The sequence below is a fragment of the Zingiber officinale genome, chromosome 5B (genome assembly GCF_018446385.1).
Source record: "Zingiber officinale cultivar Zhangliang chromosome 5B, Zo_v1.1, whole genome shotgun sequence".
Classification (NCBI taxonomy): domain Eukaryota; kingdom Viridiplantae; phylum Streptophyta; class Magnoliopsida; order Zingiberales; family Zingiberaceae; genus Zingiber; species Zingiber officinale.
Genome location: NC_055995.1, coordinates 88,291,153 through 88,316,103, shown reverse-complemented (window position 1 = coordinate 88,316,103; position 24,951 = coordinate 88,291,153). Strand labels below are relative to the sequence as shown.

The 24,951-nt window shown below is 38.7% G+C and overlaps 3 protein-coding genes across 4 annotated transcripts; all 3 read left to right on the top strand.

The window, feature by feature from the left end:
• The first annotated feature begins 121 nt into the window (after window positions 1–121).
• On the top strand, window positions 122–9,199 carry LOC121984868 (auxin response factor 17-like). Of its 2 annotated transcripts, none has more exons than XM_042538022.1 (14): window positions 122–1,218; window positions 2,039–2,151; window positions 3,927–4,025; window positions 4,117–4,173; window positions 4,267–4,422; window positions 4,520–4,604; window positions 5,422–5,512; window positions 5,598–5,762; window positions 5,845–5,967; window positions 6,153–6,228; window positions 6,406–6,553; window positions 6,643–7,748; window positions 7,990–8,180; window positions 8,728–9,199. In XM_042538022.1, the coding sequence occupies exons 1-14, from the start codon at window positions 1,176–1,178 to the stop codon at window positions 8,903–8,905; spliced, it is 2,631 nt and encodes an 876-aa protein (XP_042393956.1). In that variant the 5' UTR covers window positions 122–1,175; the 3' UTR covers window positions 8,906–9,199. The 2 variants fall into 2 exon arrangements, with proteins under 2 accessions (XP_042393956.1, XP_042393955.1); XM_042538021.1 differs by having other exon boundaries at window positions 5,407–5,512.
• An 826-nt stretch (window positions 9,200–10,025) lies between these two features.
• LOC121984867 (ferredoxin--NADP reductase, embryo isozyme, chloroplastic-like) lies at window positions 10,026–13,924 on the top strand. Its single transcript, XM_042538020.1, has 6 exons — window positions 10,026–10,153; window positions 10,291–10,347; window positions 11,662–12,000; window positions 12,496–12,715; window positions 13,015–13,258; window positions 13,338–13,924. The coding sequence occupies exons 1-6, from the start codon at window positions 10,127–10,129 to the stop codon at window positions 13,594–13,596; spliced, it is 1,146 nt and encodes a 381-aa protein (XP_042393954.1). The 5' UTR covers window positions 10,026–10,126; the 3' UTR covers window positions 13,597–13,924.
• Window positions 13,925–14,671: 747 nt separating this feature from the next.
• On the top strand, window positions 14,672–24,724 carry LOC121986817. Its single transcript, XM_042540755.1, has 5 exons — window positions 14,672–14,677; window positions 15,356–15,718; window positions 15,856–15,959; window positions 16,176–16,235; window positions 24,521–24,724. The coding sequence occupies exons 1-5, from the start codon at window positions 14,672–14,674 to the stop codon at window positions 24,552–24,554; spliced, it is 567 nt and encodes a 188-aa protein (XP_042396689.1). The 3' UTR covers window positions 24,555–24,724.
• Window positions 24,725–24,951: the final 227 nt, after the last annotated feature.

Below are 24,951 nucleotides of genomic sequence, written 5' to 3'. Positions count from 1 at the left end.
AAGAAGGGTCGTTTACGTCAATTGTCCGAAATGAAAGGAGTTTTGAATGAAAACGAAGGAAGGAGAATAAAATAATTTCCCCAAGTTTCCGAGAGTATCACCATCGCATATAAAAACTCGGAAAAAGATATAAAAAAGCTTCGAAAAAAGGAGAAAAAAAATAATGGCGGTCTTCTACTGAGTGATTAGATGGAAGAAGAGACGGACAGTGAGCCACTGAGAAGAGCTCTCTGCATCTCCTCCCCATCTCGCCAATTTTTTCCCTCCGTGCGGTCAGGTTTTTGGGCAGTTTAAGAGTGATCGGCGACGCCTTTTGCGGGATTGCCTTGGAAAATGCTCGTGTTTGGGGTTTTGGGAAGGGGATCTGGAGCTTACGACACCCGAAACGGGGTTTTTTGGACAAGAGAGCTCGTTGATTAGGTTTTGCAAGTTCCAGAATCTGATATTTGAGATAGCGGCTGCTTTATGGAGTTCGGAATGGGGATTTGGAGCGACGGGAGGAGGAAAGGTGGGATCTTTTGAAGGTTGGAACTCGCTTTTAGTACTCACCGAAGGATCTTTTGCGGTTTCCAGTGGCAGCAGAAGTTCCCGAGGAGAGATCTGTAGTGCTTTATTTTCTCCTTGCTAGTTTTGTTCGAGTGAGTCGGTTTTCGTGCAACCTTTAGCTAATTTGTGTGAGGTTCAAGTTCTAAAGATTGATTCCTACTGTGGAGCTTTGTAGCTTGATTTGTTTTGCCGAATTGCATAATTGAAAGCTTGGACATTGGGAATAGACACTTGCCTCAGTGGGAGCAATATCTCACAGTATTACTTAGTTGGTTCTAAGTTGAAACTTTGTGGATTTTTGAGGTGTGAGGACGCTTTTGAAGTTTGCAAGCTACAGAACCTGATGAGTGTTGAAGCGAGTATCTCGTGGTTTGCAGTGAAACTGGCTTTGCTGTATACCAGTGGAGTTTAGTGTAACCTAGTGGATCTTCAGTACTATTTCCTTTTTGAGCCCCCGGCTTTTTTCCCCGTTGGTAGAGGATTTGATGCCACTCTTTCTACTGAACAAACTTGCCGCACGGAAGCAAAGTTAATCATATATGCAGCGTTGCAGTTGTTTGTGCAACATAGGGTGCGATTGAACTTCCAGGATTGTTTCATCTTGAATTCAGTCTGTCCAAAAATTCAGGATGAGGCTTACACCCGATGGGCTTCCTCAGCCAACGCAAGAAGGTAAACTTTATGCATGATTTAATCAATTAACTCCTCTATGTAAACATAATGCTCCATATCTTTTCAATGTGGAACTTTAATTGTATCTTCAACAGTATGGTCCGGGCTTTTTTACGAGCATCCGATCACTCTTTATCTGCTCCAAGTCTCCCGCAATTTCGTTCAAGGTCACCCCATATGACATGATATTGTCCACTTTGGGCTAAACCCTCATGACTTTATTTTTGGGCTCTACCCAAAAAGCTTCATGGAAATGAAGATATCTTACATCCTTTTAAATTCACGATCTTTTTCATGTCTTGCTAACGTGGGACTTTGATTGTATCCCAAACATTAAAAATGTCTTATATATTTTGCATGACTGATTCTAGTGAGCCTGTAATGATATCGTACTCTGCAGTGTTTGTTCAGGGTATTTCTCTAATCCATAACGTAAAAAAATTAATTTCTCTTGCATATAGTTTTGCCAATGGCCTGAATTTTCTCTTGCATATGAATTGTTTTATGTTGCAAAATAATAATTTAATTTCGGAACATGTTTTGTTGCTTGGACGTTGAAGAATAACTAATGCATATCCTTGATAAAATGTCTTTGTTTGCTCGGTATGTCTAATTGTATTGACTATTTTGTGAAATATGCTAACTAACATATTTACATTGAATTGTTGCTGCATATGCTAAGGTTAAGAGCGATCAAATCCTTTTGAGAGGATTCATTTTTTAATATTACTTATTAATATATATGTTTTTAAAATTTATGTTACTCTTGTGTGTATACATCTATTTTCTAGTGCACTTGATATTTAATACAACATCACAGGCGAGCACAAGAATCTGAATTCAGAGTTGTGGCATGCTTGTGCTGGACCCCTGGTTTGCTTACCTGCTATTGGAAGTCGTGTGGTGTATTTTCCCCAGGGACATAGCGAGCAGGTAAGTTTATTACATTCATACCTTGATGATATAGTCTTGTTAGAATTCAGTATCTTCTACACTTCCCAATTCTGCCACAAGTATTTGGTGCAGGGGAGAGAAATAATCAATCAAACAAGTTCTGTAGGTGAGCTTGGTCATGCTGGAGCAATATTACCGCTTGGCATGACCTCTTAGACCCAGTATTGATCTTGGTGAAGTAATTTGTTATGATAATTCTAGCTAATGCCATGTGAGCTTCATTCTTTAGCATATTATATTTCGTGAAGACGAATGCAATACTTATCTTTTTAATCAATATTTATCAAGCAAGTCCTAGTCACAAATGATTCCCTTTAGTCGTCTTCGTCCTTTGCTAAAATTGAGCGGGGGACTCCAATAAGGGAGAGTTTGATGTAGTAGAAGGGGTTGCACAGTTGTCATGGGGATAGATGTGATTTGCAAGCAGGAAATGGGGACTTGGACATGGGTGGAAGTGAATGTAACATCGTTTGTATTTATATTTTGTGTGTCTGTGCTGGGGAGGGGGTGGGTATGGTTTATTTAAGAATTACTAGATCAACATATATGTCAAAATTATTTATACATTCATTCTAAAGAGAGAAATGTTTAAGATTTGCTCCATGGACATATATGTCAACTATACATTATATATATTTTCCTCCTAATGATTTTGGTCCAACTTCCACAAGCTTAATTTGCATTACTGTTGGACTGTTCTAGTAAAAGTGAATCCAGTATAAAACAAATCAACTCCAATACCTTGATCAATGGTGGATCACTTTAATTGTCATCATCATCAAGCCTTATTTGACCTAAGTTTTGAGTTGGGCACATCATCGGGGTGTCATTATCTGGGGTTAGCGTCCCGGCCATGCGCTTTTAGCTGTGTACCTGTATTTACCTCTCTTCATATCCGTAGGACCGGCTCTAGGGGGTCGTTGATGTGGCAGTTCCACATTTTTTTCCATAAACTCTAAGAAAGATTATATTATTACTTGTTTTCAAATTAATTAAATTATTTTTATAATATTGTTAATATTTTTTTTGGTTTTCTTATATCCTTTACACCTTCCACTTTGAACAATTCAATTATCTTTATTATTAAATTGATTGATTGCCTTTAACTATGTTCATATCATCTTAATCTATTAATTTGTTTTTTTTTTTATCATTTTAGGAGTTTTTGGAGCTATGGATAATATATTTTTTTTTATCCTTTTTGTTAACTCCATGCATGCTTGTTCCCATCCTCATCTCGTCGTAAGTTTTTGGAGCTAGCTTAACTATACACATTCATATTAATATTAATTACAATCGTAATAGCATCATAAGTAATATCATGACTTGGTAGAATTATTGCCCCCAGAGTTATGGTGCATCGGTTTGGCCCTCTAAGCAGTTAATCAGACATCTAAAGTTCGAATCATAGTCGCGGCACATTGTAGGGATTTTCCTCCCACAACGACAAACCTAAGAATGTTGGTTTCTTGGATGGATCACTATGAGCTCTTTCCGATTTACTTTGTGGCCGGTAGGAAATTTTCATGGGGACTGCCGGTCAACTCTAGGATTAGTCGGTTCGAAGAGTTGGATACCTGGATTTCTATAAAAAAAGACTTAGTAGAATTATTTGTCAATGTAGGATCCCATACATCAACTTATCTGGTCTATGAATTCTCATTCTTTATGATGATATTACAGTTGTGTCCCCAACTTAATTTGGTTATCCATTTAGCTAGTTTATAAGATTTGACAGCTCATAGGCCTTGCAGGTTTCTGCTTCTACTAATAAGGAAATTGATGCTCATATCCCAAATTACCCAAACTTACCTCCTCAACTGATCTGTCAGCTTCATAATGTGACAATGCATGTAAGTTCGCCATGGGAAATAAATATTTTGAGATAAACAGCTAATATGATTAATTTCTATTTTACAATACACCCTCCAATTAACATTTCAGGCAGATGCTGAGACTGATGAAGTATATGCCCAGATGACACTACAACCATTAGGCGCTGTAATTGCAATCTCTATACTACATTTGACACAAAGGCATTCATGTTTCTTTCCTTTCCTTTTACTATATAAGCTGACATGCCCCTTGCTGTAGGAAGAACAAAAGTATCCTTATCTTCCTGCTGAACTGGGTACTCCAAGCAAACAGCCAACCAACTACTTCTGCAAAACATTAACTGCAAGTGACACCAGCACTCATGGTGGTTTCTCTGTACCTCGGCGGGCAGCCGAAAAAGTCTTTCCACCATTGGTGGGTTTTATCCTCAAGTCTCATCCCAACCTGATTAATCTGCTTATTCTCTACAAATTTTCTAAGCAATTGAGTTTTCTTTACATTGTTTCTACAGGATTATTCCCTGCAGCCTCCTGTGCAAGAGTTGATTGCAAAGGACCTTCATGACAATGAATGGAAGTTCCGTCACATATTTCGTGGTAAGTTTCTTATTTTTCAGTGAAGTTTGTGGTGTGTTTTCTGTTTCAATGACTGTGCATGCCATGTGGGTGAAACTCAAATCAATTTGCAACTCCTCCAATTGGTAGCTTTAAGATAACAAGTAAGAAGGTAGGTGTGCTCGTTAATTTGTTAACATAAACAAGAGAATATGCTAATTAATACTCCAAAAAAGTTTAATGGTGTGGATAAAAGGGGATTGTGCTATTCTTATGGTATGTGAAGGAACATATGGAATCAGCAATGAACATCAACGATAGATGAAATTTGTGCAACAATTGATATTGATATTAATAATCAATAGTTATTGGTTTTTCATTCATTGAATTTGGCTGGCGATGGATTGATTATGTTGGAATTGGTTTAGTACCAATTGGTTTTCCTGTTCAATATTCCTTGTAATGAGATTGTAATCTAAGATTGCTTGTTTGAGGCTGTAAGTAAATATTGTTTCATCCTAACCTATAAACTCAATCATATTCTAAGTCATGTAAATCATTTTCATTTTTTTTCTCCTAATTTAAAGTGCCTTGTTTCTCTTTATATTTCACATTTCTTGATACTGTCTTTGTAAAAGGGGTCTTTATTTCCATGCAGTCCATGGAGCAGAAATGTCACACAATCATGTATTATTAGTTCTTCACAAAATCTACACAGCCAGCTAGAAAATAATATTGTTTAATTTTTGCCACTGTTCTTCATAGTCTGTTCAGGATAAACAGGATCATGGTCAGATTCTTTGCAGACCAAAAGATCATATTTTACCTGATGATCTTTCTTAAGAGCACTGTTGTGCAGGTCAACCCAAGAGGCACCTTCTAACAACTGGATGGAGTGTGTTTGTAAGTGCCAAAAGACTAGTTGCTGGAGATTCAGTACTCTTTATCTGGTATGATGGTACTATGTGTTGCTTCTTTCCAGCTTAATACACAAATCAAAATCCTCACTCTTTTCTATTGCATATATTTTACCAGGAATGAGAACAACCAGTTGCTCATTGGTATTCGGCGTGCTAATCGACCACAAACAGTCATGCCATCGTCTGTATTATCAAGTGACAGCATGCATATTGGTCTTCTTGCTGCAGCAGCTCATGCTGCTGCAACAAACAGTCGCTTTACCATATTCTACAACCCTAGGTAGGATTTATAATATTTTACCTCTCTTTAACTATTTTATTGTTGTGGGAGCTATAACTCTGAGCATAATCTTTGCTATCAGGGCAAGCCCTTCAGAGTTTGTCATCCCTCTAGATAAGTATGTCAAAGCAGTATATCACACCCGTGTTTCCATCGGCATGCGTTTTAGAATGCTATTTGAAACTGAGGAGTCTAGTGTGCGCAGGTTAGTACTGTAGCCTTTCTCATTCCTGAGTTGCATTTTTCTTTTTGCTGTTGGAACATCCATTAGCTATCTGATGTGCAATTGAGTATTGTTTTCCCCTATTTATATTAAAAGCATCTATATTAGTTTGTCACAGGCTTTTTAATGCACAGTAGCTTCTAATTGCCTTGTCCTTTTATTATTAGATATATGGGCACTGTCACAGGGATAAGTGATCTAGATCCTGTCCGATGGCCAAATTCATATTGGCGCTCTGTGAAGGTATATATACTGAAGTTTTCTGACTTTCCTCTTCTGAAAACCTGCCATGTGATAACCGTTTTCTGACTTTTATAGTAACATGTAAAAGTGTTGCAATCCATTAATGTTTCTTGAATGCCACCGCTAAGTTCTTAATTTGCCACTTCCTCTTTAAACTGAATCTGGCTTTTCTTGTAGGTTGGCTGGGATGAGTCAACTTCTGGAGAGAGGCAGCCAAGAGTCTCTCTTTGGGAGATCGAGCCTTTAACAACGTTTCCAATGTATCCATCTTCCTTTCCACTTAGGCTCAAGCGCCCTTGGCCTTCTGACTTGCCCTCACTACATGGTACTTATCATGTTTGCTTGCTGAATCTTAACTAAACAGGTATGAACTCCTTGTTACTGCCATCTCACTTCTGTCACCTATATGTTTAGGTGGGAGAGATGATCTTATGTGGCTTCGAGATGGAGACAGAGGAATCCAGTCTTTGAATTTCCAGGGATTCTGTAATGGGATGGCCGCTTGGATGCATCCAAGATTTAATCCATCCATGCTCGGTGTACAGCCTGATATGTACCAGGCTATGGCTTCAGCAGCACTACAGGAGATGAGGGCAGCTGATTATTCCAAACAGGCAACGTCAGCAGTTTTGCCATTTCAGCAGGCCCAAAACTTATCTGGCGCATCAGGTCCTCCTTTAGCAAGTCATATTTTGCAGCAAATTCAATCTCAATCTCAACCTCAACAAGCCCTCCATAATTATCAAGAAACCCATAGAATCCATTCTCCGTATCAGCTTATCCAGCACCAGTCACAACATGGAAGCTCATTCAATGACGATGAACATGGGCAGATATCAGCACTGCAGCAGCAGGAGCAGAAACCTCAAGTACAACAGATACAAAAGCTGCAGTCGCCTAACCTCCAAATTTCTAATGTAATGCCAACAGTTCCCCAGTTCACCAATTATCAGCCTCAGACTTCACCCATGCAAACAATGGCATCGTTTTGCCAGCAGCAGAGCTTACCTGACAGCAATATTAACAGTTTATCGGGATCCAGTATCTCCCCTCTGCAGGGTGTTATGGATCCATTTACTCCTGAAGAATCATCAAGCCTTCTTAGTTTGCGGAAAACAAACCCGGTACTTGATACAGGTGCATGGTCGTCCAAGCGACATGCAGTTGAATCTGTTCCTTCTGCAATACAATCTGTGCAATCACAACCAAAACAGTTGAGTCAACAAATCAGTCTCTCTCAGCATGTCGTTACTTTACCACCATTTCCAGAAAGAGATTGCTCTCTCATCCAGGAAAGTGGAGGTAATTCCAGAATGAATATAGAAACATCATCACTGTTAGTTCAAAATGGCATGGCAAACGACACTGTTTCAGCATTGATGCCATTTCTGAGCAGCGCTGGAACTGATTTTGCATTGCATCAAGCACTGACTGGTTCGACTTGTGTGGAGGATTCAGAACTCTTTCAGACTCCTAGTAATGTGGGAAGTGTCAACCCACAAAATGGAACCTTTGTCAAGGTAAATAATCTCCAGTTTGCTTAGATTTTTTGGCGCATCACTTGCAATCTAGACGTTTCATCTTGCAATAATGAATATGATTGATGTCCTCCATTATGTTCCTTTTGGCTGTCATACCTTGTTTTCGCATCTCTATATTGTATGTATATGTCAACCTTGTTGCGTTGGAATGAGATTTTCATGGAAAAAACTTGCCAGTTTCTTGTGGTATTTCTTTGACATTGTAATATTTCACTGGCAGGTTTACAAATCAGGGTCCTTCGGAAGGTCATTGGACATTACCAAATTTAACAGTTACCTCGAGTTGCGCATGGAGCTCGGGCGTCTATTTGGCCTAGAAGGTCTATTGGAGGACCCCCTAAGATCAGGCTGGCAGCTTGTATTCGTCGACCGGGAAAATGATGTTCTTCTCGTAGGCGATGACCCATGGCTGTAAGTCCTCTTTGTGCTCATTGTATCTTAAAATTTCAAGTGACAACATCCTTTTATGATAGTACTCACAAAAGATAGGTTTTGTGTCAATCATAACTGAATATTTTGGAAACATCAATAGTAAATAGCAGAACAAATCAAGGAACAAAGTCATTATCCGCTGTGACAGTATTCAGTTGTGTGCAAAAACTTTTCAAGTACCATTTGTAACATGGCATACTCGCAAAAAGGTTGGTGATCCAAATCGATTCGCAGGATGCAAATTCATTTCTACGCCTTAAAAGACTGCAAGTGCTACTAGCATCTTGAAATGACTGCATTTCACATCGAGCAACTGCACCCTGCAGTGCCATTTGCATTTACCTATATCTGCTGCTGGCCTGTCTGTTTTACAATTCGCTACCGATCAAATTTATCACTATTTTGTATTTTTCTTAAACATTTAAGAACCCATGAACCGACATGAGTAGCCCATCTTCTCTACAAATAGGACATGTTCTTTAAGCAAGTTATAGTTTCTAACTTCATGCAGCTTCTCTGCTTTCAGAGAGTTCGTGAACAGCGTATCATGCATAAAGATCCTATCGCCGCAAGAAGTGCAGCAGATGGGCAAAGATGGTGTTGATCTCTTAAATGGAGCTCCTAACAGGAGAATCCAATCCCGCACATCCGGCGATTATCTAAGCAATGGCATGGCTCCATCAGTGGGTTCACTAGATTATTGAGAAGAATTTGAACGGTCGAAGTTGAACGTTGGGATCTAGTTTCGACTTTTGTTTGACACTATTCATCTGAATTTAGCATGATGTATGTAGTATGTACCTCGTTGCGATATCGTTTACGAACGAACCTTTAGAACCTTTTGGTTGAATTTTTGCACCGCTACTGCTAGCTTGAACCAAGATGTTATTTTGATGTGCAACTCGTGACCTCGACTATACGATATCATCACGAGAATAATGCACATGAACAACGCAAGTATCGCAAGAAGTTATATTGTATAAATAATTTTTCACACATGAATTGGTTTTGTTCTTGTTGCATTTACGTTTACTTTCTGCACTTCTACTAATGCTTGCTTGTGCTTTTCTTTAGAGCTGCGCTTTGTTTCTTTTGGTAAACTTTTTGTCTTCCTCTCCTCAGTCATCAGCCTCCTACCTCTCCTTCCAAGTAATCAGGGTGGGTCTTGTTTTATAATATTCTGTTAACAGTTTCAAAGTTTGCGGGGGGAAAGTGGAAAAGTCAACAGGCAACGCCCGTTGACTCACGCTGCTGATGACGGAGGTCAAATTTTCAGAAAGCCTCTGCTTGGTTTGATTTTACAAAATCGACACCCTCGTCTTTGTTCTTTTACATAATAGCCAGTTATTCTTTTTTGTCATTTTAATGCCGACACATCCAGTAATAACAGGCTGCTTTGACTAGTTTCTAAGGAATCGAAATTTTTGTTGATATGGTATCGCGGTAGGGTATTCAAGTTATTACTAAGATATACGCGGTTGGAACTCCAACTATGATATATTTATAAGATTTTTTCTTCTAAATAGGGGGCGTAATTAAAGGATACTGAGCTTTTGGATTAATCACCATGTGTGCTTTTCGATTTATTTTGATGATTGATGAAAAATTTTCGTGGGGTCGAATCGGTCATCAGATAGTCAATGGTCATCAGATAGTCAATGAAGGTAATTAGGATTATTATTATTATTTTTAGGAATCGAAAATTTAATTATTAGCTGATTTTTTATAAAGCGAAAAATAGGCGGCTTAATCATAAAATTCGCCAGCACCAAAGAATCAGTTTGTAATTTATTCAGAGACGAGGGGGTTTCCGTAAATGATTCTCAGTGCATTTCACCGAGTTTTTAAAAGCGCTGGGTAAGGGTTGCTCGCCTGCTCGCCCATTCTCCTTCCCAAAACTTTCGGAGATCTCCACAAATCTCGTGATGATGGCGCACGCTCTAGGATCTATGGTATGCGATCTTCTCCGTGGTGTTGTTTTTTCATCCCTCGAATCTTAGGCTTTGATCTCCTTCAAGTTGTTTACTGTGTTGTTTACATGCTATTCTGAGAATTTGGCTTACTGCCTGATGGTTTGAGTCTTTGGTAGGCACCCGTCTCTGCATCAATCATGCCAGATGCATCGTTGAGGAAGACCGGATTGAAGGTGAAGCGCGATGCCATGGAGTTTAATGTTCCTTAAGTGTTTTTTTCTCCCCTTTTTACTGGTTTGTTAGTTTTTTTTTGTCCGTCGCTGAGTTGGATAACTAGAGTACCTGAATCTACCTTTCAAACGTGATATGGACGGCGTGAGACAATTTTTTCAAGATAGTAACTTGGTTTAGTCCTTGTTGAGAAAAAGGCTGGCTCATTATCTTTTAATTGGTTGCTAGGAATTGGGTTTGGTTGGTTGGACTATGATTGAAGCTTTATTGGAAATTTTTAGTATTTCACTTTTCCATCAAGTTTTATGGGTATTGTTGAAAGGGGGGCTTCTTGCTTGTAGTTGGGTAACTGGCACTTCTCATCTTTATTTGTTCAATTGATTGCTAAGCCCCATTCCTGTCTTATCATTCTCTTAGCAGATGTTTTAAGGATAATATTATGGTGGGTTAGCTTCTTGAAAATTTTCAGTCATCCAATTTGAATGACCCACATTCAAATTGCTGCTTCTTGGTCATTCATAGCTTAAAATAAAGAGAATTCTTTTGTGATTCTATTTATATCGAGTAATAGGTAACTTGTGTCTTGGTATGATTCAATTTCTTTCGAGTAGCTTATATTTTTTTTCATCAAGAGAGAGTTGAATTGACATTTTCTAAGAAATAACTATTCATTTGTTGGGTAGAGAGCAATTGGCTATAAAATTGCAAGGATATAAATTGAATCTTTCTCATCTTCGTGCAAGTCATCTAATACACAAAAAGTCAATAGGTAGTTGAACTGACTGTTTTAGTCTGAAGATGGTACTGGTAAAAGTAACTTTGAGGGATTTATAGTGGAACGAGATAATCTTGATCAGTTTCTGTTACTGAAATGCTAACAGTTGGTGACATGATTCCCATAGCTACATTTGGTGCCTTGATCTTTTCAGCGTTAGCTATGGATATCTATGCAAAATCCTGCTGCTATGTTTGACGGTTTACAACATAATTCTTAAATTTATATTTTTCGTTTTTTATATCTGCTTTCACAATTGATGATTGCTATCTTATGTATGCAAATCCTGTTACTATGTCAGGTAGTTGAATAATGTACATTTTGCTTCTTATAAGTAGTAAGTTCTGCCGTAGCCCGCAGCTACAAAAAAAACCCTAGAAAACTTGGTTGCTTTTTTTTTTGCCATTTGTTTTCAACTCATGGTGTGATACCAATTTAACATGGAACTCTGACGTCTTAGATATTTAATGATTTAACCTTATATTTTGAAGTTCAGCTGATTTTGCCTCTTCAACTAAACTGACTTGTTTTATCTATTCAGGTTCAAAATAGGCTTTCCTTTGACAATAAATTATGGATGCCATTACCATCAGTAAACTTGAAAAGGCGACAAACACCCACGCAATATCAGTGCAAAGTTGTAGCTATGTCTGTCCAACAAACTGCCAAAAACAAAGTTCCAGTTCAGCCCTTGGAACTTGATAATGCTAAAGAGCCGCCTCTTAATTTATACAAGCCCAAGGAACCATATACAGCAACAATTGTCTCAGTTGAGAGGCTGGTGGGTTCAAATGCACCTGGCGAGACATGCCATATTGTGATTGATCATGGAGGCAACGTGCCTTATTGGGAAGGTCAAAGCTATGGTGTTATTCCTCCTGTACGTGTTATTTTTGGTACTGAGATTCATGAGACTGTATATAAATATGCCTTCTATTTTTAGGGTTTATTTTCTAAAGACCTGAAAGTAAAATTCAATTCACAATAGATATTTGTCTTCCTCACTATTTTCTTCTGTTTCTCTCTTTCTGCTTGATTTTCCCATTGTTAAGCATTCATTAACTATGTTGTTGATTTCAAATATAATTGTTCGGTGAATATTTGACCCATCATCTAAGACACAAGATACCTCTTGATGTAGTGATTCATATTCATGGATTTGATTTTTTTTGGATCCCTCCTTCGGATAGTAAACAAAACAGAAAATTAACAACAACTTTGGGAGGTATCACCATAGTGCTCCATTGCTAGGATTTTAGCCAACCAGCTTGTTTAACTAAATTATGCTTTTTTCCTTTATAGGCATAAAGCTCTTGAACTTCTGTAGCTGTTCACTGTTATCTAGTTCTCTTATTTGGTCTATTCATCTCTTTAGGGTGAGAACCCAAAGAAGCCAGGGAATCCCAACAATGTCCGTCTCTACTCAATTGCATCAACTAGATATGGTGACTCATTTGATGGAAAGACAGCCAGTTTATGTGTCAGACGTGCTGTCTATTATGATCCTGAGACTGGAAAGGAGGACCCTTCAAAGAAGGGTGTCTGCAGCAATTTTCTCTGTGACTCAAAGCCAGGTGACAAGATTCAGCTAACAGGTATGATGTGATTGCGTGCTTCTATACATCTTACTTAACTTCGACATGTGCAACTTCGTGTAAACGTTGGAGAATAATTCTGCAAACACAAGATTGGCAGAAAGCTCACCAGTTTCATGTCGAAAACTATAGGATCTACATTGAACTTGTCACTCCTAGTAGATTATTTCCATTGGGATCTATACTAGCCGAGTTGTGTAGTATGGTAGTTTAACCTGGTTAAGTTTTCAGGATGAGTCAATGCAGGATTCTTTCTATCCTTTCTCCTCATTCAACATTTTTTTGTGAACAAATTGCAGGTCCCTCTGGTAAAATCATGCTGCTGCCAGAAGATAACCCAAATGCAACTCATATCATGATTGCCACCGGGACTGGAATTGCTCCATTCCGTGGATACCTTCGCCGCATGTTCATGGAGGATGTGACTTCCTCATATAAGTTTGGCGGTCTCTCATGGCTTTTCTTAGGGGTTGCGAACACAGACAGCCTTCTCTATGATGACGAGTTCAACAACTATCTAAAAAACTACCCCGATAACTTCAGGTAGCTAGACTATCCTTTGAATCATATCATTTTTGAATTCTTTATGGCTCCTTAATCATTGGTACTTGAATTTTGTTAGATATGACAAAGCACTCAGCAGGGAGCAGAAGAACAAGAGCGGCGGAAAGATGTATGTTCAAGACAAGATCGAGGAATATAGTGATGAAATCTTCAAGCTTTTAGACGAAGGCGCACACATCTACTTCTGTGGCTTGAAAGGAATGATGCCTGGGATTCAAGATACTCTAAAGAGAGTTGCCGAGCAGAGGGGAGAGAGCTGGGATGCCAAGCTCTCCCAGCTGAAGAAGAACAAACAATGGCACGTTGAGGTCTACTAGGCAAAGTTAAATAAATTCTCATTGTCGCTGATAAAATACATCGTCTTTAGGAGCGTAGTTTCTTTATTGTGTTTTTCTCGTTCGCTATCTGTCAAATGTTGTGTTTCTGTCACTAAATAGGAACACAAATTCATCTATTAGCAGATTATTACTATTTTTTTTTTCAGATTTATGAGAGAAACTCTGATGTGGAAAGAAATAAGATCTAAAAGTTGCTAAACAAACATTGTGTCCTCAAATGTTATTTGGTGGATCAGATTGTACTTAAATCTTTTAGTGAATTCTTGTATTCTGATTAATCAGAGACACTAAATTTGTCAATTGGCAAGCAATGTCTCCTATCTCATTCTTGCTTTCCTTTTTCTAATCAATTGTGCAGGTATTTTTTTTTAGTTGACAAGTATTCATTTTATGTCTATTAATTTAAGAGGATGGTTTAGTCCCGTAAAAATTTTCTATCAGTCAGTAGGGTAAATTGGGAAGCGCTTGTAACGGATGACTCATATCACATAAATATGCTATCAGTTATATCGATAATGAGTCTCCCTTGACTTATTTCAGGCCATCTCACACACATTCGGTTACTCATGATCTTACTTTGGACCTTCCCGCAAGCATCCAGTCACTCTTGACATGTTCCGGGTCTCCCCGCAAGTATTTGATCACTCTTGACTTGCTGCAGCTCTTCCAGTAAGCATCTATCCTTCGTTGAAGAGAGAATTGCTGGGAATACAATCAAAGTCCTACATTGGAAAAATATAGAAAATATCATGGATTTAAAAGGATGAAGATATCTTCATTGGTATGAGGTCTTTTGGTAAGAGTTCAAAAATAAAATCATAAGTGCTTACGTCCAAAGTGGACAATATCATACAATTATGGAGATATGCAAATTCTCTTGGTCCCAAAAAATGGTATCAGAGTCATGGTCCATACTGAATGTCATGTGGGGTGACCTTGAACGAAGTTAAGGGGAGGTCCAGAGTAGGTCAAGAGTGACTGAATACTTACAGAGAGATCCGGAACAGGTCAAAAGTGATCAGATGCTTACGAGAATGTCTATACCATGAGAGTAATGGCGGTCCTTCCTTTGAGGGGAGAATTGTTGGGAATATAATCAAAGTCCCATATTGAAAAGACATGGAAAAGATTACGAGTTGTAAAGGGATGAAAATATCTACATAGGTATGAGACATTTTGGGTGAAGCTAAAAATAAAACTACGAAGGCTTAGGCCCAAAGCGTATAATATTATACTATTGTGGAGATATCTATGTTGGTTGGTCCTAGGAAGATCGTACCAGTTCCACTGTACAAAAATTTTGTACAAGTGTCGAACATTTCCTAACAACCTATTGTGTTATTTAGAAATTAAATTTGGAATCGCAAACGGAACTTAACATTATTGATTCCAAATTTAACTTATATATTCTTAATGGTTTAGACTTGGATCGCAAGCGGAACTTAACACTATTGATCCAAATCCACCTATGTTATAAATTCTATTAAATATTAATTTCGGAAATTGGCTCCCAGGTCAAACATGGCGAGGCACATGACCTTCTTGGGTATGGGAGCATCCACCACTGCCTCGACAAAGTCTCTTAACGAAATTCAATATTTAATTCCCTAAAATAACATTAGGTTTAACCAAAAAGAACAATCGAATTACAAATTCGAAAAATAAAAAAAAACAAACTCGAATAAAAAATTCGAAAATCTAGAATCATATGTCTCTTGTGTTTGGAATTTATACAAAGAAAAAGCTAGTATTGTTAAGTATAAGAAAAAAAAACCCACTAACACACCCATACCTGCCCACGTGCACCCCCACCTCCTCCTTTTCCCCCTTTCTTTTCTCCTCTTCCCCCACGACTTCTCTTTTTCTCTCATTCCCTCTTCTCTGCTCTGTTTCTCTTCAACGGCAGAAGAGCAATCGCAGCAGCTCACTCCTCTTCTCCAGCACGAGACCTCCTTCTCCTTCATCCTCACCAACCAGCAAGAGGGACACGAGCAGCAGCCCTCCCTTCCCTCTCTTCTTCCTTGTTCTCCTGCATCTGGGCAGCACCACCGGAGCTCCGCCGGAGCTAGCTGTGGTCACGCCGAACTTGTCGAGGTCACTGGTAAAGAGAGAAAGATCATCCATTTTCGTGCTCTTTTGTTTTCAGCCTTCTCTTCTTCTCTAATAGCTTCAACGACAGTACCTTGCCTTTCCTTTTCCTAGCAAATACCTACTCTTGTTGTCCTTGCTTCTTGGCAGCAACCATCGGAGCTCGCCGCAACTTGCTGGAGTTGCCAACAAAGAGGGGAAGAGAACCCTAATTGCTGCCCTCATTTCCAGCAGCCACACAAAACCCTTAGAAGGTATATTTTAGGTTGCTTTTGGTTAAATTGATGTGTAGTTAGAAGGGTTATCTAGATTAGAACAAATATTGTATTTAGGAATGCGAAGTGGTACGAGGTATCGAGATCAAAATAATTTACTGATTTTGAATCAGAGATAATGTGTAGATTTTAGGTCATTATTATTATTAGATAGTATTTTGATTATTTAAGTTATGTTTGATATTGCGTTTGTAGATCCGAGCTCGAGTGGAGCACGGTGACCTGCCGATACTCGGAGATTTTGCTGTATATAAGGTGGATACATCTACTCTTGTCTATTTCCTTGTGCATGAATAAATATATAAATTAGAATATGTATATGTTGTATTATTGTTTTCAAAATGGGGATTAAACTGATATTATAAATAGCGAAATGGGTTAAAATATTAAAATTATTGGAGGGTAAATAATTAATATTATTTCTTGTTCACATGTGGGTTCATATTGGGATTGATATGGGAAGGGTTGTTTTTTTTTTTAAATTAAAGAAATATTCTGAATTACTCTTCTGTTGATACCTTGTCTCTTTTGACTTGCTTGACCTTTCATACTTCATGCTTTTGATATTCTATCTGTTGATACTTGTAGTTTTTTTTATCTATGGACCCTATAATGATAACTTAATAGATTTGATACGAAAACATTACCTTTATTGACCATTCAATATGAAAAGAGAATAATCATGATAAATGGATGAATATAATCATAACGGTGAATTAATAAAGATAGTAAATGAAGAATTAAAAAGTGAAGACTATGAGCCTAGCTTTATACCAGAGCTCTATATTAGAGTACTGGATCGCCCACATGTTATTGTGGTAGCACGGTGGCCACGGTCCAGAGTGTTGAAGCAATCTAGATGCCCTAGGTTTTGATGTTTGGGCAAAGGTTTAAGTTAGGTTTATTGTTGTATTTGATATGCATTGTGAGTGTGCAGGATACAGGTACAACAAGGAAAGTCCAAGGGTAAGTCTTGGAGGTGTAAGTCCAAGCATGTAGTCTTGGCAACGTAAGTCCTAGTGTGATCTTGGCAAAGGAGGAAAGTCCAAGGATGAGTCTTGGCGGTGTAAGTCCAAGCATGTAGTCTTGGCAACGTAAGTCCAAGTGTGACTTGGCAATGGATGAAGTCCCGGAGGCGCGACCTCTTGGCAAAGGAAGACCCGACAACAATGACAAGGCTGATGGAAGCTCCAGAAGACAAGACGTGAAGGATGGGGAGGCATCCGAGGGACGCAAGGCTGATGGAGGAGGCTAGAAGGCTAGGTCTAGGTTGGTCGGACAAGAACGAGTGCTGAGTGAATGTACTCGAGGTAAAATCATAAAATTAGGGTTTACTGTAGCAGTACTGCAGCGTTACTATAGCGTTATTGTAGCAGCACTGTAGCAGTCGACTGATGACTGTAGCAGTCGACTGGTGCACTGTAGAGAGCCGTTGAGAGAGCCATTGGGATGACACCAGTCGACTGGTGCAAGGACCAGTCGACTGGTAACGGGCAAATCAGCTTACTGATTTGTTCCAAGCTCTATAAGAAGGAGCTTGGGATGGCCGGCCAAGGTGACGAAATTAGACTTGGTTAAAGCCTAATTAGTAGTCACCAAAGTGCTCAAGGATCTCTTGTGTCCAAGTGTTCTTGGTTGAGGTTGTAGTGAGGTTTCTCCACCCACAAGGAGCGATTTGAGCTAGCCGGAGTTTCCGGGGACTAATCCACCGACGGATTGAGGGATCGTCCACCTTACGGACAGCCGTAGAGTAGGAGCATCATCTCCGAACCACGTTACATCGACGTGCATTGATTTGCTTGTTCTTTTCTTTATCTTTAGCTTTCGTATTCGTAATTTGTATTGTATTATTCCACTTGCGCACTAACGAATACGTAGGAAGCCATCGATTTGAGGTGAGACGCTATTCACCCTCCCCTCTAGCGGGCACATCGGTCCCAACAAGTGGTATCAGAGCGAGGTCGCTCTTCTACGGACTAACCGCCAAGAGAGCAAGAAGCTAGAGGAAGAAGAAGATGGAGTCCGAAGGACCGCTCGAATGGGATATCCGAATTCCACCTCCGTACGACAAAGAAGACTTCAATTATTGGAGGAAGCGGTTGGAGACATGGTTCCAAATGGATTGGAACCAATGGGTTGTCTTGAGTGACCCATTTGAAGCTCCTACGGACAAGAAGGATAAACGCCTCCGACCTCGGCATTGGACCGAAGAGCAACGAGAGCAATCGGAGGCGGACAAGGAGGTAACGAGAATTTTGCATAATTTACTACCTTCTAATATTTTGTTGAGTGTAGGTGAAACCACAAATGCAAGTGATCTTTGGAAAAAGATCATTGCCTATCATGAAGACCCTATAAAAATCCAAGGAGTGGAAGAGCCCAAGGAAAATGACTCATTGGTCCAAGAAGAGAAGGAGCAATCCGATGTTGACAAGAGCTCAACATTCGAGGAGGAAAAGGAAGAGGAGGAAGAGAAAGAGAAGGAAGAGGTGGAAGAGGAGAGATCTTCCACATCCTCAAGAGATGAAGAAGTGGAAGAGTCCACATCTTCAAGTGAAGAGGAAGAAGAGAAATCCGAGGAAGAGGAGATCTTGGAAGCTCAACCCTCTACTTCAACTACCAAGAAGAGCATAAAGGACCACATCAAATGTTTTGAGTGTGGTAAGATGGGGCACTACAAGAGTAGGTGTCCTTCGCTCAAGAAGGTAAAGAAGGTAAACCCTAAACTCACTAAAGTTAATTTAGAAACTAATGTGAGTTGTAGGAAGAAGAAGAAGGAGAAGAAGCACATTAGGTGCTTTACATGTGGTGAGTGGGGTCACTACCACACAAAGTGCCCAAGGAGAGGAGAGCTCAAGAAATTGGCGCACTTGAAGAAGTGGGAGAAGAAGGGAGCTTCCAAGGTAAAAACCAAGGTATCATTTAATGAATCCATTCCGTTGACATATGATAAAAAGCATGCTAGAAATAACTCTTATCATCTTAATGCTATTTATCATGAGAATAGGAGGCATGATAACCTTCAGGATAAATATATTCCTCCTTATGCTAGATTTATCACACCTAAGGTTAGGAAGGTAAATAACAACTTAGGCAATAACACCAAGGATTTTAGATATAAGCCTAAAAATAGAAATGCTCAAAGATTAAATGAAAACCCAAAATCTAGGGATTTATGGAGTGAAAATCAAGTCTTGAGGACAAGACTTGATAATTTAGGAAGGACCTTAGCAAGAATGGAAAACATGCTTAGGGGTCAAAATGAGCATAACCTAGGAAAAGTTAGACAAGAGTCATCCAATGGCGATAGGGGTTTGGGATACAAACCTAAAGCCAAGGAGGATGTGACTTCTTTTCATAGGGTTCCATATAACTATGGGGTCAACCTTAGGTGTAGAGGTCAAGTCAAAGATACTAGGGAAGGAATCCCTAAGAGTACTTTTGACAAGACAAATGTGACTAAGACTTCTAAGAAGTCTAATAAAGTCACAAAGAAGGTCGCAAGGGAGGCCATCCCTAAAGTTGATCTAGTAAAGGTGACTAAGGCTCCAAAAAGGCCTAATAAAGTCACAAAGAAGGTTACAAGGGAAGTTATTCCTAGAAGTGACCTAGTAGAGGTGACCAAGGCTTCTAAAAAGCCTAGAAAGGTCCTTAGGAAGGTATCTAGGGAAGTCATCCCTAGTGAGTACCTAGAACATCCAAGGAGCACCAATAGGTTGTGGGTTCCTAGGAGCATATTCTCTACACCCTAGATAGGTTTAGAGAGTGTCAACTCCAATTGGAAGGGTATTTAACCCAAACTTGTTAAAGTTGACACTTGAGAGCATTTTCAAGGTTATTGTTAACCTTTGAAAATGAAAAGGATTGTAGGGTTACTCTTTGAAAGAGTAATATATGTGTCAAAATTTGAGGAGTTAAATATAATTTAAATTGACACACTAGAGAGATGCAAAAGTAATGCCAAATTTGGAATTTGACATTTTCTTATGGAATTAAGGGAAATGCAAACCTTAATCCAAATTGTCACTCTTGGAAAGAGTAACATGTGTCAAATCTTAAGGAATTATGTTTGAATTAAATTGGCACAATGTGGAAAAACATAAGAAATACCAAATTGGGGTTTTGGTATATTCTTAGGGTAATTAAAGGAAAATCTAGGTCCTAATGTAAGATGTTTACTCTTTAGAAGAGTAAAATGTGTCAAACTTTGAGGTTTTGAACTTAATTTAAATTGACACATTTAGAAAAGGATAAGAAATGTCAAGTTGGAGTTTTGACATTTTCTTAGAAGGTTAAAGGCGAATCTAAGTTTTAATTTGATTTCATTTACTCTTGGAAAGAGTAAAATGTGTCATACTTTGAGGAATTTGTTTAACTTAAAATGACACAAATTTAGAAAGAAATTAAAGAAATGTCAAATAGGGGTTTGACATTTTCTTGATAAAATTAGGCAATCTAGGGTTAAATTTTGAGTTAGCTAGGGTTAAGAATACTTAGATAGGTAATCTAGGTAAATTTTATTTATGCTAACTTGCCATGATTGTTTGCCCATCATATGTCATGACATCATATTTAACATTCACATTTTATTATGAAAAATACAAAAATATCATGTCATGTCATACATACATCATGTAGCTATAACATGCTTTGCTTTTGAAAATTGCTTATTTTGATGTATGTTATTAATCATCATGCAGTATGTCAATTTCCTTGTAATTAATGACAAAAGACATTTATTATGTATGTAAATGTTCCAACAAGAGGGATAATATCAAGTGACATCCTAGATGGATGATCATGATTTTTACAATGCCTAGATAGAGATGCATGATCCCTTAGTTTAGGGCAAGACCAAATATACATCTCACAAAGAACTATAAGGTGACTTGTATGTGTTTTAATACACGTTAGATACAAGTGAGATGTTGAGATGGTGAACAAAACTCAAGATGTTGATCTAGTGCATCTTGTTGAGTTTTAGGTTCATCAAAACACATAGTTATGTGTCTTCCAATCATTGGGAAAGCTAATGTACAAGTCATGTGCATTGAGCCCAAAGAACGTGGTTGGATATTGGTTTTGAAAATGATTTCAAAATACTTTTGAAAAACCTTGGTGAAGACTATCTTTTGATAGTAATCATCATTGAAAAGTTAGATACAAATTAGGAGAAAACATTGAAGTTTTCAAGAGTTTTCAAATTTGTGTCAATCTTTGAAAATAGGAAGTAGTTTCATATAAAACTATTTTTCCATGATAAAGTATACCCTAAATATTGTTTCCATGAGTTTTTATGATGAAAACAAGTATGGATTGGTTAATAAAAACTAAAGTGAAGTTTCGGTTGAGGTTTAGTTTCATTATTGAATTTTGAACCTCAAAACTTTGAGTTTTAGTTTTCCTAATTATTTAGGAACCCCAAGTCATTGTTGGTGCAATGATGAAAGTTTAACCATATTTTTAGGGGGAGTTACGCTTTGGAAACATAAAAATCTTTTCCAAGACCAAAAGGAGGTCAAGTGTTAAGGTAGCACATGACATTGGTATGAGAGGTGTTACCAAGGACAAGGGAGAGTCATCCAAGGCCAATAAGAAGGAATATGCTAGGGTAGCATATAATTATAGCAAGGATGAGGTGTCCAAGATTAAGGACAAGAAGAAATTAATCAAAGACAAGGCGTCTAAGGTTAAGAAGGTGAGTCTTGTAGGCCAAGTGTCACCTGAGGTGCACCAAAATGGCCTAGTCATAGTAAATGAGTCACCTAGGGAGGTGGATAAGATTAAGAGCTCAAGGGGGAGCTCAAAGAGTCTTTGGGACATATGGTAAATGATCTTAAGTGAACCAAGATGTGCCAAAGGGATTAGAGATAGATTTGAGTCTCTACTATACTTAGTTGGCACAATTGAGTTAAGTTTTATGCATGGAAATATGAATTGGGTTCATATTACATGAAAATTAGTTTTTGATGTATAGATGCCATATAAACCCATGCTAGGAAAGTATTGTGATTTAGTATGGGCAGATACATCAAGAGGAAGCCAAAACTAGGACTTTAGGTCAAGGTTGAATTGAACAATTTAGCTAGTTTTGAATTTTGTGTCAATCTTAGGATCTGTGATAAATATTTTATATATATATATATATATATTTTTCCCAAGTAGACAAGGTTAAAATAGACCTCTCCACAAAATTTGAGAGTTTTTGGAGGTCTGTAGAATTTCTGGTGCATTTCTGAAGTTGATCAGAAAAGGTTAATTTTTTCATAAATAGGGTGCCAGTCGACTGGTGCAGATACCAGTCGACTGGTAACAGTGTTTTTGAGCACAGAATGTCTCTGTAAGCTCATTTTTATGAGATCAGTCGACTGGTGCCAAGACCATTCGACTGGTAACAGTAGATTTCGACTACAGAATGTTTCTGTAAGGTTCTGTCGAAGGGGCAGTCGACTGGCACTTAGGGCAGTCGACTGATACCAGCCTAAACGTGTTTTTCAACGTTGTTCTTGACCATGTCAACTCGTTTAAATGTATGAGATCCATGGGAGATAAATACATGAGTTTAGGGTCAATTTGGATGACATGTTTTCAACAATTGGGATATTGTTGGAGCTCTTTTTGATGTATGGCAAAGGGGGAGAATTTTAGGTTTAAGTGGAAAACCTATACACCTTTGCAAGAAATCCTAACTCGAGGGGGAGCATAGGTGAAGGGGGAGCGATTGTTTAGGCAAAGGGGGAGAAGTTTACCTTTGCGGGAAATCCTAGCTCGAGGGAGAGCTTAGGTGAAGGGGGAGCCTAGGGATTTAGGTTCCATTATTTATGCATGAGTTGATTTGCATATTTATTTGCATATGTATTACATTTATGTTTCCCTAACTTAAACAGGTTGCCAAACATCAAAAAGGGGGAGATTGTTGAAGCAATCTAGATGCCCTAGGTTTTGATGTTTGGGCAAAGGTTTAAGTTAGGTTTATTGCTGTATTTGATATGCATTGTGAGTGTGCAGGATACAGGTACAACAAGGAAAGTCCAAGGGTGAGTCTTGGCGGTGTAAGTCCAAGCATGTAGTCTTGGCAACGTAAGTCCAAGTGTGATCTTGGCAAAGGAGGAAAGTCCAAGGATGAGTCTTGACGGTGTAAGTCCAAGCATGTAGTCTTGGCAACGTAAGTCCAAGTGTGACTTGGCAATGGATGAAGTCCCGGAGGCGCGACCTCTTAGCAAAGGAAGACCCGACAACAATGACAAGGCCGATGGAAGCTCCAGAAGACAAGACGTGAAGGATGGGGAGGCATCCGAGGGACGCAAGGCTGATGGAGGAGGCTAGAAGGCTAGGTCTAGGTTGGTCGGACAAGAACGAGTGCTGAGTGAATGTACTCGAGGTAAAATCATAAAATTAGGGTTTACTGTAGCAGTACTGTAGCGTTACTGTAGCAGTCGACTGATGACTGTAGCAGTCGACTGGTGCACTGTAGAGAGCCGTTGAGAGAGCCGTTGGGATGACACCAGTCGACTGGTGCAAGGACCAGTCGACTGGTAACGGGCAAATCATCTTACTGATTTGTTCCAAGCTCTATAAGAAGGAGCTTGGGATGGCCGGCCAAGGTGACGAAATTAGACTTGGTTAAAGCCTAATTAGTAGTCACCAAAGTGCTCAAGGATCTCTTGTGTCCAAGTGTTCTTGGTTGAAGTTGTAGTGAGGTTTCTCCACCCACAAGGAGCGGTTTGAGCTAGCCGGAGTTTCCGGGGATTAATCCACCGAAGGATTGAGGGATCGTCCACCTTACGGACAACCGTGGAGTAGGAGCATCATCTCCGAACCACGTTACATCGACGTGCATTGGTTTGCTTGTTCTTTTCTTTATCTTTAGCTTTCGTATTCATAATTTGTATTGTATTATTCCGCTTGCGCACTAACGAATACGTAGGAAGCCATCGATTTGAGGTGAGACGCTATTCACCCCCCCTCTAGCGGGCACATCGGTCCCAACACAGAGTACCTGACCGTACACCCGAGGCGTGTTGGCGTGATGTAGCCCTCGGTCAATATTTATTATGTCTTCCACCGGTGAGGGCTGATAGCCCGTACGTCAGATGACGTATGCGACAGTTTATACTCTTAGGAGGCTTTTAGCCTATCCATATGATATTTCACTCTGATGATATTGGCTCCAGTGATTCACTTTTTAGTTGATTTATCAGATTCAGACTATTGATATATAGGTTGATCTTACCATGATAACTTATAATTGAGTGATTAAATAATAAGATTGAAGAATTGATTTTATTAATGATGACAAGTGATGATAAGGTGAAGATCCCAAACTCTATCTAAAAATTTTACCTGATTATAGATAATGAGAAGATGATTATACATATATATGTATAAATGTAGAACTTTAAGAATAATCCTAAAGTTGTAACAAAAGATGATGATTTATTCTACTTCCTTGACTTCTTCAATAAGATTAAATTCATGCACATCTTTCTTGAGTATCCACTTAGCCATTTGGCTAACTTGCTACATTCCTTGGTCTCCAGTTTTGCAGACACAGGGATCCTTTTGATATTATAGTTGATTTTGGACTTTCATAGAGTTGCTCAGAGACCTCGACGTGCTGATTTTCTGGTTTGTTTTACTTTTGTTTCGCTGTATTTACATTTTGCAACTTTGTTATAGATGTCGTTTATCTGTATAGTAATTGTAGTTTATGAAAACTATAACATATACATATAGTTGATACATTTCGTGGTTATGTTGTTTCTATTTTATGTATGTTCCAGCCGTGTGGGCTGATGAATCTGTTGTTTATGTTTATATATTGTGATGTATGTATGTATGCTTCATATTGTCACCGGTACAGGGGAGATGCTGCCGGATTTTTATCTGGCAGGGACTCTTCTGGGGGCGTGACAAGTATGATGCGGAAAATAATTACTAGTTATACCTTTCTTTCTATGCAACGACCTCT